This window comes from Callospermophilus lateralis, chromosome 7 (genome assembly GCF_048772815.1).
Source record: "Callospermophilus lateralis isolate mCalLat2 chromosome 7, mCalLat2.hap1, whole genome shotgun sequence".
Taxonomy (NCBI): Eukaryota; Metazoa; Chordata; class Mammalia; order Rodentia; family Sciuridae; genus Callospermophilus; species Callospermophilus lateralis.
This window is the reverse complement of record NC_135311.1, coordinates 115328796-115342777: the sequence shown is the minus strand read 5'-3', so window position 1 is coordinate 115342777 and position 13982 is coordinate 115328796. Positions and strand designations below refer to the sequence as shown.

At 37.7% G+C, this 13982-nt stretch overlaps 1 protein-coding gene across 3 annotated transcripts in view; it reads left to right on the top strand.

Moving 5' to 3' along the window:
• Macf1 (microtubule actin crosslinking factor 1) overlaps positions 1-13982 on the top strand; it is a 221715-nt gene that overhangs the window by 36486 nt on the left and 171247 nt on the right. For all 3 annotated transcript variants that reach the window (XM_076860679.2, XM_076860680.2, XM_076860681.2), the window contains exons 5-15: positions 7197-7363; positions 8143-8255; positions 8338-8444; positions 8980-9099; positions 9245-9340; positions 9944-10071; positions 10159-10252; positions 10450-10604; positions 11245-11518; positions 12647-12775; positions 13515-13592. In XM_076860679.2, coding sequence (XP_076716794.1) covers positions 7197-7363; positions 8143-8255; positions 8338-8444; positions 8980-9099; positions 9245-9340; positions 9944-10071; positions 10159-10252; positions 10450-10604; positions 11245-11518; positions 12647-12775; positions 13515-13592 — 1461 coding nt within the window. The remainder of the gene's footprint in view (positions 1-7196; positions 7364-8142; positions 8256-8337; positions 8445-8979; positions 9100-9244; positions 9341-9943; positions 10072-10158; positions 10253-10449; positions 10605-11244; positions 11519-12646; positions 12776-13514; positions 13593-13982) is intronic.

The following is a 13982-nucleotide window of genomic DNA, read 5'->3' as shown; positions in this document are numbered from 1 at the left end:
AAAATTCCCATATCCTGACCTAGGCTTTCCATTGCAGTTTCATTCCCTTGTGAGACCTCTAAGACTCTTGAATATGGAAGTGAACGTCCCCATGAACTTCCTCTTAATCTCAATATTGGTCATAAACTACTCCCCACAAATACAGTGGCCATTAGTTCTCTGGGCTGGGCATTTGTAATGAGCTCCACTTGCACTGTGCCCTCACTTGCTTATCAAATGGAAATTTTCAGGGTCTGATGCCTTCTCTATAGTGGGATGAGGTCAGCTGGAAATGTTAGGACCTGAGAAGCAAGATGTTCAGAACATCTACTGTCATCTTCTGAGACTCACATAGTCCATATCCTCTGTTTAGTATTACAACTCCTCCATAATCTATCTAATCTTTTCTCTTGTCAGTTCCCAACTTGAACCTTTGGGTTTTAACCATCTACTTTTCTTTTTTCAAACTTCCTTCAACATCTAATCTTCACTTATGTTCCCTTTCTACCTGGAATTCTTTTTCCCTTTCTCTTTGTCTATTCCATAATATCTTTTTTTTTTTTAAAAGAGAGAGAGGTGTAGAGAGAGAATTTTAATATTTATTTTTTAGTTATTGGCGGGCACAACATCTTTGTTTGTATGTGGTGCTGAGGATCGAACCCGGGCCGCACGCATGCCAGGCGAGCGCGCTACCACTTGAGCCACACCCCCAGCCCCCATAATATCTTTTAATGATGAGTTCATTTATTTTTTTATTTCCTGGCAGTACTGAGAATTGAACCCAAGGCCTCACACGTACCGAGTAAGCTCTTTATCATTGGGCTATGTGATAATGAGTTTAAATTGTACTTGTTCAAGAGATCTTTTTGATTACTCCAATTTACAGTAATTTTCCATTCTACTGAGATTCTCTATTGGATATTACTATTATTGCTCAGTTTGCATTAAATTACATATAACTCTTTCACATGGCCTATCATATATGAATAAATATAAAGAGAACTTTTTCCTCCAGACACTAGTCTCCCAAAAACAAATTTTCATTGTGTTTGACTTCCTGTAGTCTTTTTGTTGGATTCCCAGTGACGTTATAGTCAGTTCATGAAAAAAAAAAAAAATGAATGTATCTGTATCACCATATGCTAGTTCAATCAGTATCAGTTTTTGTGGAGATCAAACAATTTAATCTGTTAAAAAAAAAGACCAAAAATCCAATAAAGTTTTAGTTATTGTCCTTGGGAATATCACCTTCAAATTTGAAATATTAAATATACTGGGTTCAATCCCCAGTACCACCCCAAAACAACAAAACAAAACACAGCTTAAACACAGTTCCTAGAACCTAGTGGTTGCTTGAAAAATAATAATCAGAATGAAGAAACTGTGATTTATTTTTTCTCTATGCCTGCCATTAGGGTTAAGACATTGTTCAGTAAATACTTATTGAATTATTAGGAAATATTTAGTTTTCAGGAATGCTTAAAAAAAGGAATTAACCAGGACTTGGGAAGTGTGGGATGAAAAGAAATTCAGGTAGATGCTCATAGTTTCTGGCATGGTAATGAGGCTGCATCCTTCCCAAATGACTTCCTGTGAACTCACTGAAACTAAAGCTGGATTTGTGCATTTGGAAGATTAAAGTAAATGCTTCTGTAGAACCCAAAGCTCAGCACTGTGTACACATATCACATGTAAGTTATTACAAGAAAATATGGACAAAAGCCAAATTTAATTACTGAGTTGGTTGTGATGATAATCTCATTTTTCACATCCAGTTTACAATCTAGGAAAGATTCAAATCTAAACAGGGTATCTTTTCTTTCCTTGAGAGAGCCAGACATTTCCCTGTCTCATTATAGCTGTGTTGAAAATCTGAAGTAAAACTATTCATTGAAGTAGTTTCAGTGCAAAACATTGTAATTGGCAGGTAGGAGAGGTCATCAGAGGCTAGCTGTGGTTATACCAGACATACAATATCAGTTAACTAACTGTAGTTTTGTTTTTGGTAAAGAGACCAAATACCCACATCTCATTTTGCTCATTCATTTTATCCCTTTTTACTTCACCAAATCTATTTCCTATTTCCTATTCCTAACAAGTTTTTCCTTCTTAATATGTTCATGAAACAGCTAGTGTGGGGTGGCATTTAGAAATGTTGTTAAAGGGGAATTGTAATAGAATTGGAAATAGAGCAATGCTGTTTATACTGGGCTGAAAGGAGGATGGCTTGGGCACGATGAGCATCATTGGGTCCTCAGCATAGCCCCACGCGCTATGTATTTAGAATTGATTGAATTTTATGCAGTTAACTCATGTTTATCATACTTGTAAGAGATGTGATTAATTAATTTTTAAAATGAATCTTAACTGCCAAGTTATGGAGTATTTATATCAACTACTCAGTACAGTTTGTTGCTTTAGGGTATCTATATGGGAAGCAAATAGTAATTTGAAGATTGTCAGGTAAACATGGAGTCAGAGCAGAGAGATAATAAGTGGCGGACAGATTTGCAGGATAATCTTATTAGCTGGTATCACTGAAGTGTGATGGCATGATTTCTCCTGTAGGAACATACCATACCTGTCAAGGGCATGAGAACCTTCTGCCCTTGAATCTGCTGATTAGGGCACTGTTTTACCTTCCCAGTTGAGGCCATGCTTCCTTTCTTTTATCCTCAATAAAGTTTTAAGGTTTCTGGCCCTATTTTTCCTGTCAGTCCCCTCTACCTCACCCCGTACTGAGGATTGAACCCAGGGATGCTTAACCACTGAGTCACATCCCCAGCCCTTTTTTATATCTTATTTAGAGACAAGTTGCTTAGGGCCTCGAAATCCTCCTGCCTCAGCCTCCCAAGTTGCTGAGATTACAGGCATGTGCCACCTTACCCAACCACTGTTTTTCCTATTTTTAAAATATAGGTATTCCTTGACTTGTGATGAGGTTACATCCTGATAAACCTATCATAAGTTGAAGACATTTTAAGTTGAAATTGGATTTAATCCATGTAAACTTACCAAACATCATAGCTAGGATAGCCTACCTTAAATTTCTCAGAACACATACATTAGACTACAGTTGGGCAAAATCATCTAACATAATGCAAAGTATTTTTTGTAATAAAATGCTTAATATCTTGTGTAATTTGTTGAATAAAATATTTAAAATGAAAAATGGAATAGTTGTGTGATATGCTTTTTTACATCATTGTAAACTTAAGTAGAACCATTGTAAGTTGGGATCTCATATCTTTTGCTGATATACGGTCTCATTTTTTATGAGTTGAGTTTGTAAATTTAGGATTGAGCACTTTGAGGTGTCTTATTGTTGATTGCCAAGTGTTCTGACCACAGGGGTTCTGCTTCAGTGGGTCACTGATAGAGACAGTTAAGGCACAAGGTGTTCTGTTGACATGCTCATGCCTTCCCTGCCCAAACACCATGACCTAAAATTAATGGTTATGTGGTTTTATTTAAATTAATGGTTATAATGGGAAAGAAACACATGTTCTCCAGGCAATACCTACATTATCTTGTTTAATCCACATAAGGACCCTATGAGAAAGTTATCCTGTAGTAAATATGAGGAATAAAGAGTACAGAAGGCTTAAGTGATTTGCCTGAGGTCATGTTTCTCCTAAATGCTTCCTTCCAGGAGCATATCTGATTGAAAGCCTTGTGCTTTTTCTTGTTAATCAAAATTATTTTTGTAGTTTTTAGTTCAGAAATAAAGTGTGCCCACAATTCAAAGTCTGAAAAAAGAAAGAAAGGAAATAGTCTCACTAAGGGGAGACACTTTTTAACATTAGCTTAAACTTGTTTGACTTTACACACTGCTTTGAATTCTCTGTTTGCTGTCAAAAAAGTAACCTCACTCTGGATTCTAGGTGGGTTTTCTCCTCAGATACTTTCACTTGCTTGTATTTACTATTCCATTTATAAAGCAAATGATTGTTAATTAAAACACATTAAGTTCCCCATATGATCAGTACAAAATTGGTGAACAGGCAGTAATTCAGAAGGACCATGATCAGGAGACTGTTTCTTGCACAGCATCCTTTTGACTGCTTGAAAACACATCCGGCAGTGAGGAGCTGTCCCTCATAGGGGCTATTGTTTGGTTTTAGATGGTTAAGATGTGGTACCAGTCTCTCAGGAAATCTACAGTTTTGGGGAGATAAGATTATACATATGAAATAATAACCAGCAGTGAAAAATTTAACATTTAAAAAATTTAACATTCAGTTAAATTATGACATAGCCCATCAGTGCTGTTGGAGGGAGAAAAATAAGAATTTAAGGAGGATCATCACCCACACAAGAGAGAGAAGGGAACTCTATTTGTTAGGTATGACCTTGGGTTCAGACTAGATGCTTTCATATATAATGTTTGATTATTACAGTACCCTTGAAAAGGTAGTAGGTATTATTTCCACTTTACAGATGTGATAACTGAGCTTATGTTTAGGTAAGCTAAGATTCAAACTCAGGTCTTTCTAGAATCAGAGGCATGAACATTTTCCTAGTCTCTCTGAAGTGGGTCTTATGCTATATTTTGGATATTTCTTCAAATAGCTTTTTTTCTCACTACAAGTATATACATGATATAGAAAAATTTGAAAATATAAAAATCACCTATAATGCTACCACTAAAAGATAGCTATGGTTACTAATTTGTTGTATCCCTAGGATTTATTTTTAAAATATTTTTTAGTTGTCAATGGACCTTTATTTATTTTATAAATCAAAGAATCAAAAAGAGAATCAAACCCAGAGCCTCACACATGGTAGGCAAGTGCTCTACTACTGAGCCACAACCCCAACCCTCCCTAGGATTTATACTCAAATACATGTATGCATCTGTATCACATTACATGTATGTATACATATGCATATGTGTGACTATATACTTAAATATATTTTCCATATCTTTTATATGAAATTAGGATTACTATATATTATTTTGTGTTCTTTTTCTTTTTATGAAATTCAATGACCATTTTCCTATGTCATTAAATTTTTTTAAAGAATACCTTTAAGTGCTACAAAGAATTCTTTCCTATGTTCTATAATTTGTGACCAGTAATCCCTCATTAGAGTTTAAGCTCTTTTTAACGTTTTTTTTCTATGTCATGCTTGCTTTTTATTTTATTATTTTTTTAATTAATTTTTATTGTAGGTTGTTCAAAACATTACATAGTTCTTGATATATCATATTTCACACTTTGATTCAAGTGGGATATGAGCTCCCATTTTTACCCCATATACAGATTGCAGAATCACATCAGTTGCACAACCATTGATTTACATATTGCCATTCTGGTGACTGTTGTATTCTGCTGCCTTTCCTATCCTCTACTATCCCCCCTCCCCCCTCCCCTCCCCTCTTCTCTCTCTACCCCCTCTACTGTAATTCATTTCTCCCCCTTATATTTTTCCTCCTTTCCCCTCACTTCCTCTTGTATGTAATTTTGTATACCCCTGAGGGTCTCCTTCCATTTTCATGCAATTTCCCTTCTCTCTCCCTTTCCCTCCCACTTCTCATTCCTGTTTAATGTTTATCTTCTTCTCATGCTCTTCATCCCTACTCTGTTCTTAGTTACTCTCCTTATATCAAAGAAGACATTTGGCATTTGTTTTTAAGGGATTGGCTAGCTTCACTTAGCATAATCTGCTCTAATGCCATCCATTTCCCTCCAAATTCTATGATTTTGTCATTTCGTAATGCAGAGTAATACTCCATTGTGTATAAATGCCACATTTTTTTTATCCATTCGTCTATTGAAGGGCATCTAGGTTGGTTCCACAGTCTTGGTATTGTGAATTGTGCTGCTATGAACATGGATGTAGCAGTGTCCCTATAGTGTGCTCTTTTTAGGTCTTTAGGGAATAGACCGAGTAGGGGAATAGCTGGTTCCATTCCGAGCTTTCCAAGAAATCTCCATACTGCTTTCCAAATTGGCCGCACCAATTTGCAGTCCCACCAGCAATGTACAAGAGTACCCTTTTCCCCACATCCTCGCCAGCACTTCTTGTTGTTTGACTTCCTAATGGCTGCCAATCTTACTGGAGTGAGATGGTATCTTAGGGTGGTTTTGATTTGCATTTCTCTGACTGCTAGAGATGGTGAGCATTTTTTCATATACTTGTTGATTGATTGTATGTCCTCCTCTGAGAAATTTCTGTTCAGGTCCTTGGCCCATTTGTTGATTGGGTTATTTGTTATCTCATTGTCTAATTTTTTTAGTTCTTTGTATATTCTGGATATTAGGGCTCTGTCTGAAGTGTGAGGAGTAAAGATTTGTTCCCAGGACGTAGGCTCCCTATTTACCTCTCTTATTGTTTCTTTTGCTGAGAAAAAACTTTTTAGTTTGAGTAAGTCCCATTTTTTGATTCTAGTTATTAACTGTTGTGCTATGGGTGTCCTATTGAGGAATTTGGAGCCCGACCCCACAGTATGTAGATCATAGCCAATGTTTTCTTCTATCAGACGCCATATCTCTGATTTGATATCAAGTTCCTTGATCCACTTTGAGTTAACTTTTGTGCATGGCGAGAGAAAGGGATTCAGTTTCATTTTGTTGCATATGGATTTCCAGTTTTCCCAACACCATTTGTTGAAGATGCTATCCTTCTTCCATTGCATGCTTTTAGCCCCTTTATCGAATATAAGATAGTTGTAGTTTTGTGGATTGGTTTCTGTGTCCTCTATTCTGTACCATTGGTCCACCCGCCTGTTTTGGTACCAGTACCATGCTGTTTTTGTTACTATTGTTCTGTAGTATAGTTTGAAGTCTGGTATATGCTTGCTTTTTATGTTTCGGTGAACATTCTTGTCTGAAATTTTTGTACCTATCACTGAGGATTTTCTAACCAGTTGTATGTATTCCTTTAAGACTTTTAATTCAAAGCTGACATCCACAGGAGTTATGTCACTTATACTTTCTCTAGAGGCAGTGGGTAAGAATATCCAATTTTAGACATTTTTTCCAATCCTGATTAGTGTCATTACAATTAAACTTTTTCTAGTTTAATAGGTAAAAAGTAACCTTTCATGGTTTTAATTTTCATTTTTCTGACTACCAAAGAGGGCGAATATATGTTGGAGTTGTATCTATATGGCTGCCAACCTTGTATGTCCCTCCTCCTCTCTGAGCAGAGAAGATTAAAAGGCTTCATCTTACTTATACTAAGTTATTCCATGTCCTACCTTTTGGCAGATCTCTGACATCTATATTAGTGGGGAATCAGGGGATATGTCAGCCAAGGAAAAACTACTTTTGTGGACTCAGAAGGTGACAGCTGGTTACACAGGAATCAAATGTACCAACTTTTCTTCCTGCTGGAGTGATGGGAAAATGTTCAATGCACTTATTCACCGATATAGGTAAGTACAGTGGAATTTTAGTGCTCCTGGAAGAACTTCGTCTCATCTCATTGTAATTGGTTATAATGCCATTTCTCCCCTTTAACAAGAATTATGTTCTAATTCATTTAGTCATTTGAAAAAGATCTTTATTGAGTTCCTACAATTTTAGCTAGGCACTAGGCACAGATAGCCATGAACAAAAGAGCAAAAGTTTCTTGCTTTCACAGAACTTATCCTCCAGTAGAATAGGCAATAAGGAAACGGGTGCATGCTGTCCTACATTGGCATGTGCAATGGAAGGGAGAAGTGACAGGGGACTCTGGTAATTTAGACAAAAGTGGTCAGGACTATCAGGAGTGAGTTATGCAGACCTGTGTGGTCAGAGTGTTCCAGGTGGAGGAAAAAACAAGTGCATAGGGTCTACAGTAAGGACTTGATTGGAGTGGTTGAGGAACAGCAGGTGGCTTGAAGTGGGGTGAGTGAGGAAGACAGGAATTTTAATGACAGAAATCAAAATTATTGAGCTCTTAGTGGTCATAAATATGCACCAATTTTCACTTTGTACTAGTTTGTGATACCTTTTCCAAAAATGCAGTGAACCTACTGTTGTGTAAGTTTAAAATTATCTGGCATGTAATTGAAATTGGGATTAATACCCTTCTGAACCTCTTGCTTTCTCTCTAACTCACTGAGTTAGAAATTTCCAGCTCTGGGAACTTCTAAGAGGTTTTCTTTGTGTGAACTCATGTGTGATATATAGATGGTGGCCTTTCATGTGCCTTGATGAACTTTTACAGACCTGATCTGGTAGATATGGAGAGGGTGCAAATCCAAAGTAACCGAGAGAATCTGGAACAGGCTTTTGAAGTGGCAGAAAGACTGGGAGTCACCAGATTGCTGGATGCAGAAGGTGAGAGTTTATTGAACTTGAGTATGTTTGGCATATATTCACTGTTCCTTTGTTCTGAGAAATTTCTTGTCCATTCTCTCAGATGTGGATGTGCCATCTCCAGATGAAAAGTCTGTAATCACTTATGTGTCTTCAATTTATGATGCCTTCCCTAAAGTCCCTGAGGGTGGAGAAGGGATCAGTGCTACGGTAAAAGAACATTCTCCTGAAGTTCCTCTGACTTTAATTTGTTTGGGTGGACTACATTGATTAGGTAGTGTTGTTAAGTTCTCATTGTATATAGAGCACTTTTATACAGAGTCATTTGAATCTACATTGTCCTTGATCCCTGGGAATGAGCCTAATTTTGCTAATTTTGCCTCATCTAGCATAGATCATTTTGTGCTAAATGCCAGCCAAGAATGTCCTTCTTGTTCCCAGCTGTAATTCAAGATAAGGCAGTGTTTTCTCAGCTACTGATATCAGTTTGATTAATTATATCATGGATCTTTTCTAAATATTTTTAGTAGCTGATCTGTAGCCTTTTTTGATGTCAGGATTTTGAATGCCACCTGAGAGTCCTTGAGGAGCTTCGAAACTGGGACTGTGAGCATTAAACTGAGCAACTTCCTAGGCAATTAGAGGAAAAGGATTTTACATGGTCTGGGGTGGCCTGAGCTACTTTATTCTGTGCTTGTTCTGGATATTGCTAATCAGATATGTGATGTTTCCCTTCTGGCAATAGGAAGTGGATTCCAGGTGGCAAGAATACCAAAGCCGAGTGGACTCCCTCATCCCCTGGATCAAACAGCATACCATACTGATGTCAGATAAATCTTTTCCCCAGAACCCTGTTGAACTAAAGGTAAAGCCATGGCCTTAAATTGTTTAATCAATTCTTTCTAGAGACTGAATCTCAGGACTTGTTACTGCCTACTATGGGTAAGGTAGTGTGAAAAATTGGACCCTGTTGCTGACTTTCATCCATTCACCAAATATTAATTTTGTAGGCACTTTATAACCAATATATACACTTCAAAGAAACAGAAATTCTGGCCAAGGAGAGAGAAAAAGGAAGAATTGAGGAGTTATATAAATTATTAGAGGTAAGGAAATTACTGACTATGACTTCGTGGTTTGCTCATTAGCACTGTTGTTGCTTCCTGATCCAACAGATTCCCTGTGTGCACTGCCCAACCTGTGTTAGTGACAACACCCTTAGTCTGGTCTTGAAAATAAATTCATGGTAAAGGGATAGCATCAATCATCTGTATTTTTTTTGCTGAAAAGTGGCATGTATTTATTCAGAAATCTTGAGTTTTGTGAACGAGTTATTCTACAACTTAGAGGGAAACTAAATCTTTCCTTGGGATGAAAATAAAAGAGATTTCCATTCATATTTTGGTTTCTGGAGAATTTGAAGTGGTAAAGATGGGCTGGGCATTTAACCTTGCCAGAATGGAGATTATTGAGAAGATAGGAATATTTGTAGGAAGTGTAGAAGGAATGGAAGGATTTTTGTAGTCTCTATATTTTTTATTTTTTTCCTTCTCATCTTAAGGGAGATACTGCTAAATATTTGATCTTTTGCCCATATTAAATAGTAGGAAAATAACTGAGTAAAGAGGCAAGAAGTGAAGTACAAGAACAAATGAAAATAGGCCAAAGGGCATGGCTGTAGTTTTGGACCGAAGAATGTTTTCTTTCAGGTGTGGATTGAATTTGGCAGAATTAAGCTGCCTCAAGGTTATCACCCTAATCATGTGGAAGAAGAGTGGGGAAAACTCATCATTGAGATGCTGGAGCGAGAGAAATCCCTCCGGCCAGCTGTAGAGAGGTGGGTCTGGAGCATGGGGGTGATCTGACATTCCTAACTGGGCTACTTCAAACCTTGCACTGGACTATGGTTTTTATCTTATTTTAGGCTAGAATTGCTGCTACAGATTGCAAACAAAATCCAGAATGGTGCTTTGAACTGTGAAGAAAAATTGACACTAGCTAAAAATACACTGCAGGCTGTAAGTCTCTGTTTTATCCCATCCCTTCTAATCATCTGTTTCTACCTTCTCACTCTCTGCTCTAATCATCACAGTTAACATTTGTGGAATCCAGCTGTTACTTATTTTTTCTTGGAAGTACAGTGGGCCCATTGGCTCCCTCTTTCCTAGTAGGTAACAAAGTTATCCCACCCTTTTTTTTCCCCTCTCTGTCCCAGGATGCTGCTCACCTGGAATCAGGACAGCCAGTTCAATGTGAGTCAGATGTCATCATGTACATTCAGGAGTGTGAAGGTCTCATCAGGCAGCTGCAGGTGGATCTCCAGATCCTACGGGATGAGAATTACTACCAGTTAGAAGAACTGGCCTTTAGGTGAGGAACAAGGGACTCACACAGAGGGCTTGCTAACTGCTGAGGCTCAAATGACAAGAGTGGGTCAAGAGTCAGGCACTGAATCTTATAACTTGGGCCTTCGAGAGGTCATTGTCTCAGTGGGAATACTACACATACATATTTTCAGCAGGGACATTCTCTTGTAGAGGACAGTTTCTCCTCCTACTGAGTGCCCATGGGATTCCTGCAATCATTGTGGCATTTTGTATCTCTCCCTGTTTCAGAGTAGGTGTGATAGCACATCTGGTTTAGAAATATTGGTGATCTATTGCACTCATTTTATAGAGAGGAAATAGACTCACAGAGGGGATGAGGATTGCTTAAAGATGCATGGTAATCCATTGTTTATTCTGCTGTACCTTCCAGGAACCATAGAAATAGATACTGGTTTGTTTTCCTCCAACAACCACTGCAGTTTGGCATTTGCCTTGAAGACGATTTCAAACTAGATGAAAATATTAAAAGGTCACCTCACATTCATATAACACTTTCTCAAAACACTTTTCATGTTATGGTCTCATTTTTATTTTTACCACATTCTTGTCAAATGCATAGTGAAGATTTTATTTTAAGCATGTTATAGATTTGAGTCTCTCCTTTTTCTCACCTTGTGTTTCAGGGTCATGCGCCTTCAGGATGAGTTGGTCACCCTGCGTCTGGAGTGTACAAACCTGTACAGGAAGGGCCATTTCACTTCACTTGAATTGGTTCCTCCTTCTACTTTAACCACTACCCATCTGAAAGCAGAACCCTTGACTAAGGCTACCCATTCTTCTACCTCCTGGTTCCGAAAGCCCATGACTCGAGCTGAACTTGTGTCTATTTCCTCCTCTGAAGATGAAGGCAATCTCCGATTTGTTTATGAACTACTGTCTTGGGTAGAAGAGATGCAGGTGGGTGTATGTCTAAAAAGCTTGTGCTGCACACAGTGTTTACTGGATCCAGCAGCTAGTCTAAAATAAGAGACCAGGTTGCACTGTGTCCCCAGTACAGATTTTCTTAGTAATTGGTCCTTCCTGTATCTAAGATACCTTCTCATTAAATCTAAAGTTGTGAAAGTCAGTGCAGATTCTCACAATTCCATGCTGAATAGTATAAGCTTTTCTAATTTGAAGCCCTTTGGGAATCTGTTCCCTTCAGGTAACTGTGCCTTTAATGGCACTTTGTGTGTGTGTGTGGGGGGGGATTGCTGTGTCTGTAAATCTCAGATGTAGTTTCTGAAATTTCCCCTTTGGCAGAGGTGTTTCTTCTTTTCTTGTTGTTTGTTTTAACTCTTAGGTTTAAGCAAAGTTGCTGTGTTCCACTATTCAAGGGGGCACTACATATTTTATTCTAGGATGATGGTTCAAATTTGGTATTTTCCTATACTTTTAACCTTTTTGTTTCATTATTAAATTCTTCCCATCTTCAAATGACAGATTTCCCCATTTGCCAATAAGTAAAAGTACCTCAGAACACACTGTTTTAAAATTATCTTCCAGGGCTGGGGTTGTGGCTCAGTGGTAGAGCACTCACCTACCACATTCGAGGCCCTGGGTTTGATCCTCAGCACCACATAAAAATAAATAAACAAAATAAAGGTATATAAAAAAGTTATCTTCCATTGGTTAAGAGTTGTTGTCAAGAATGAAGCTAAATATTTTCAGATATTTCTTTTTATATCTGTTCTGATTGTGAAATGAAAAGATGCCATAAAGGGAATGCCTAAACTGTAAATTTAAACATTTTCAGCCTGTGAAGACCCTTTCTGATTGATGGACTCAGTAATGTATTCTCACATGCAGCTGCAGAAGAAGGCTTTCCCCTCACTACTTAAAGGGCTTTCTTCTCTAGCTCCTCCCGGGTGATTATGGTTTAGTTTCCTGTAGGAGACCATGGAATGGTGGAGATGGTTTAGATGTTTTGTTTTTTTCTTCTCTCAATCTTCTGCCCCTAGCCACTTTGTCCAAACATTGATTCTGTTTATTTTCTTTTCCTGCCAACTCAGCTGAATTATAGCATACCTATTTTGTCTTTTTCAGATGAAACTGGAGCGGGCAGAATGGGGCAATGACCTGCCTAGTGTGGAGTTGCAGCTAGAAGCACAGCAGCATATCCATACTAGTGTGGAAGAACTGGGCTCAAGTGTCAAGGAGGCCCGGTTATATGAGGTGCATAGTATTCAGAATCCACATTATGATTGTGAGAGGGATAAGGATGAGCAAGTAGTGGGATGGTATGCATGATGCAGCTGTCTCTAAGGAGACAGGGCCTCTGGAAAAGGGTGATAATGATGAGTAATAGCACTTGGCAAAAAAAAAAAAAAATTCTCTTTATAAATGAAGTATCTCTGTTAACATTTGAACTAACCTTGTGAGAAAAGTATTTTTATTAGCTGACCCTTTGTACTAAAAAAAAAAAAAAAAAGTGATACTGGAAGCTAAGGTCAGAATTAATAAGTATCAGAAGCAGTTTTTAAACGCAGTCCTTCTTTCTCTAAATATTCATAGTCTTTTCCCTTCGCTGCATCCCTACAGTAGAGAGCTGTGTGGAAAAACTGTTCATCAATCTATCTTCTCTCTCATTCATGATTCTTCTCTTTTTTATTTCCACTCTCCCCTTGAAAAAAGCAATTTTGTAGTTTGGGAATGATTTTACAGAGGTTTTGCTTAGAGACCTCCCCAAATTGCTGGAAACACAGGATTATGAGGTGTTACCTGCAGAGCTTTTGCCCACTAAGTGCAACTCCAGGCTATAACATGTCACCCAGAGATTCACTGTTGAAGCTTTCATGTTCACAGAGCATTGAGTTCTTATCTCTACACAGACTTTTATTTACTTAGTTAAAATCATCACATAGTTTACTCATTCTTTCTCTAACATCTTTTTCTTTCATCCCTTTCTTATCAGGGAAAGATGTCCCAGAATTTCCATACCAGCTATGTTGAAACTCTCGGAAAACTGGAGACACAATATTGTAAATTAAAGGTGAGTTTTGACTGACTAACTTAGAGTCAGAGTATGGAGAATCTGGTTACAGCCAAACAACTCTCTTCCCTAATTAGAAAGTATGTGGTTTGGACCTGTTTAAGTTTTCTGTTTATTAGGTTATATCATTTACTCTGTGATTGTTTATATGTATTATAACATTTTCTCCATTTTCTGAATGGGTCAGAAACCACTGCTTTAAAAATTTTTAAGTAGGTAGAACCTGTGCCTCATCAAAGCAGTGGCCATATATGCTTGGAGATTAAAAAAAAAAAAAAATTAGAAGTTTGACATTGGTAGAAAAGGGAATCCTCTCCTATCTGGTGTTTTTTATGCCTATTAAGATGTTCCAGAGTAGGACAGGCCCAGGATCATTCTTTATCCTGGAAG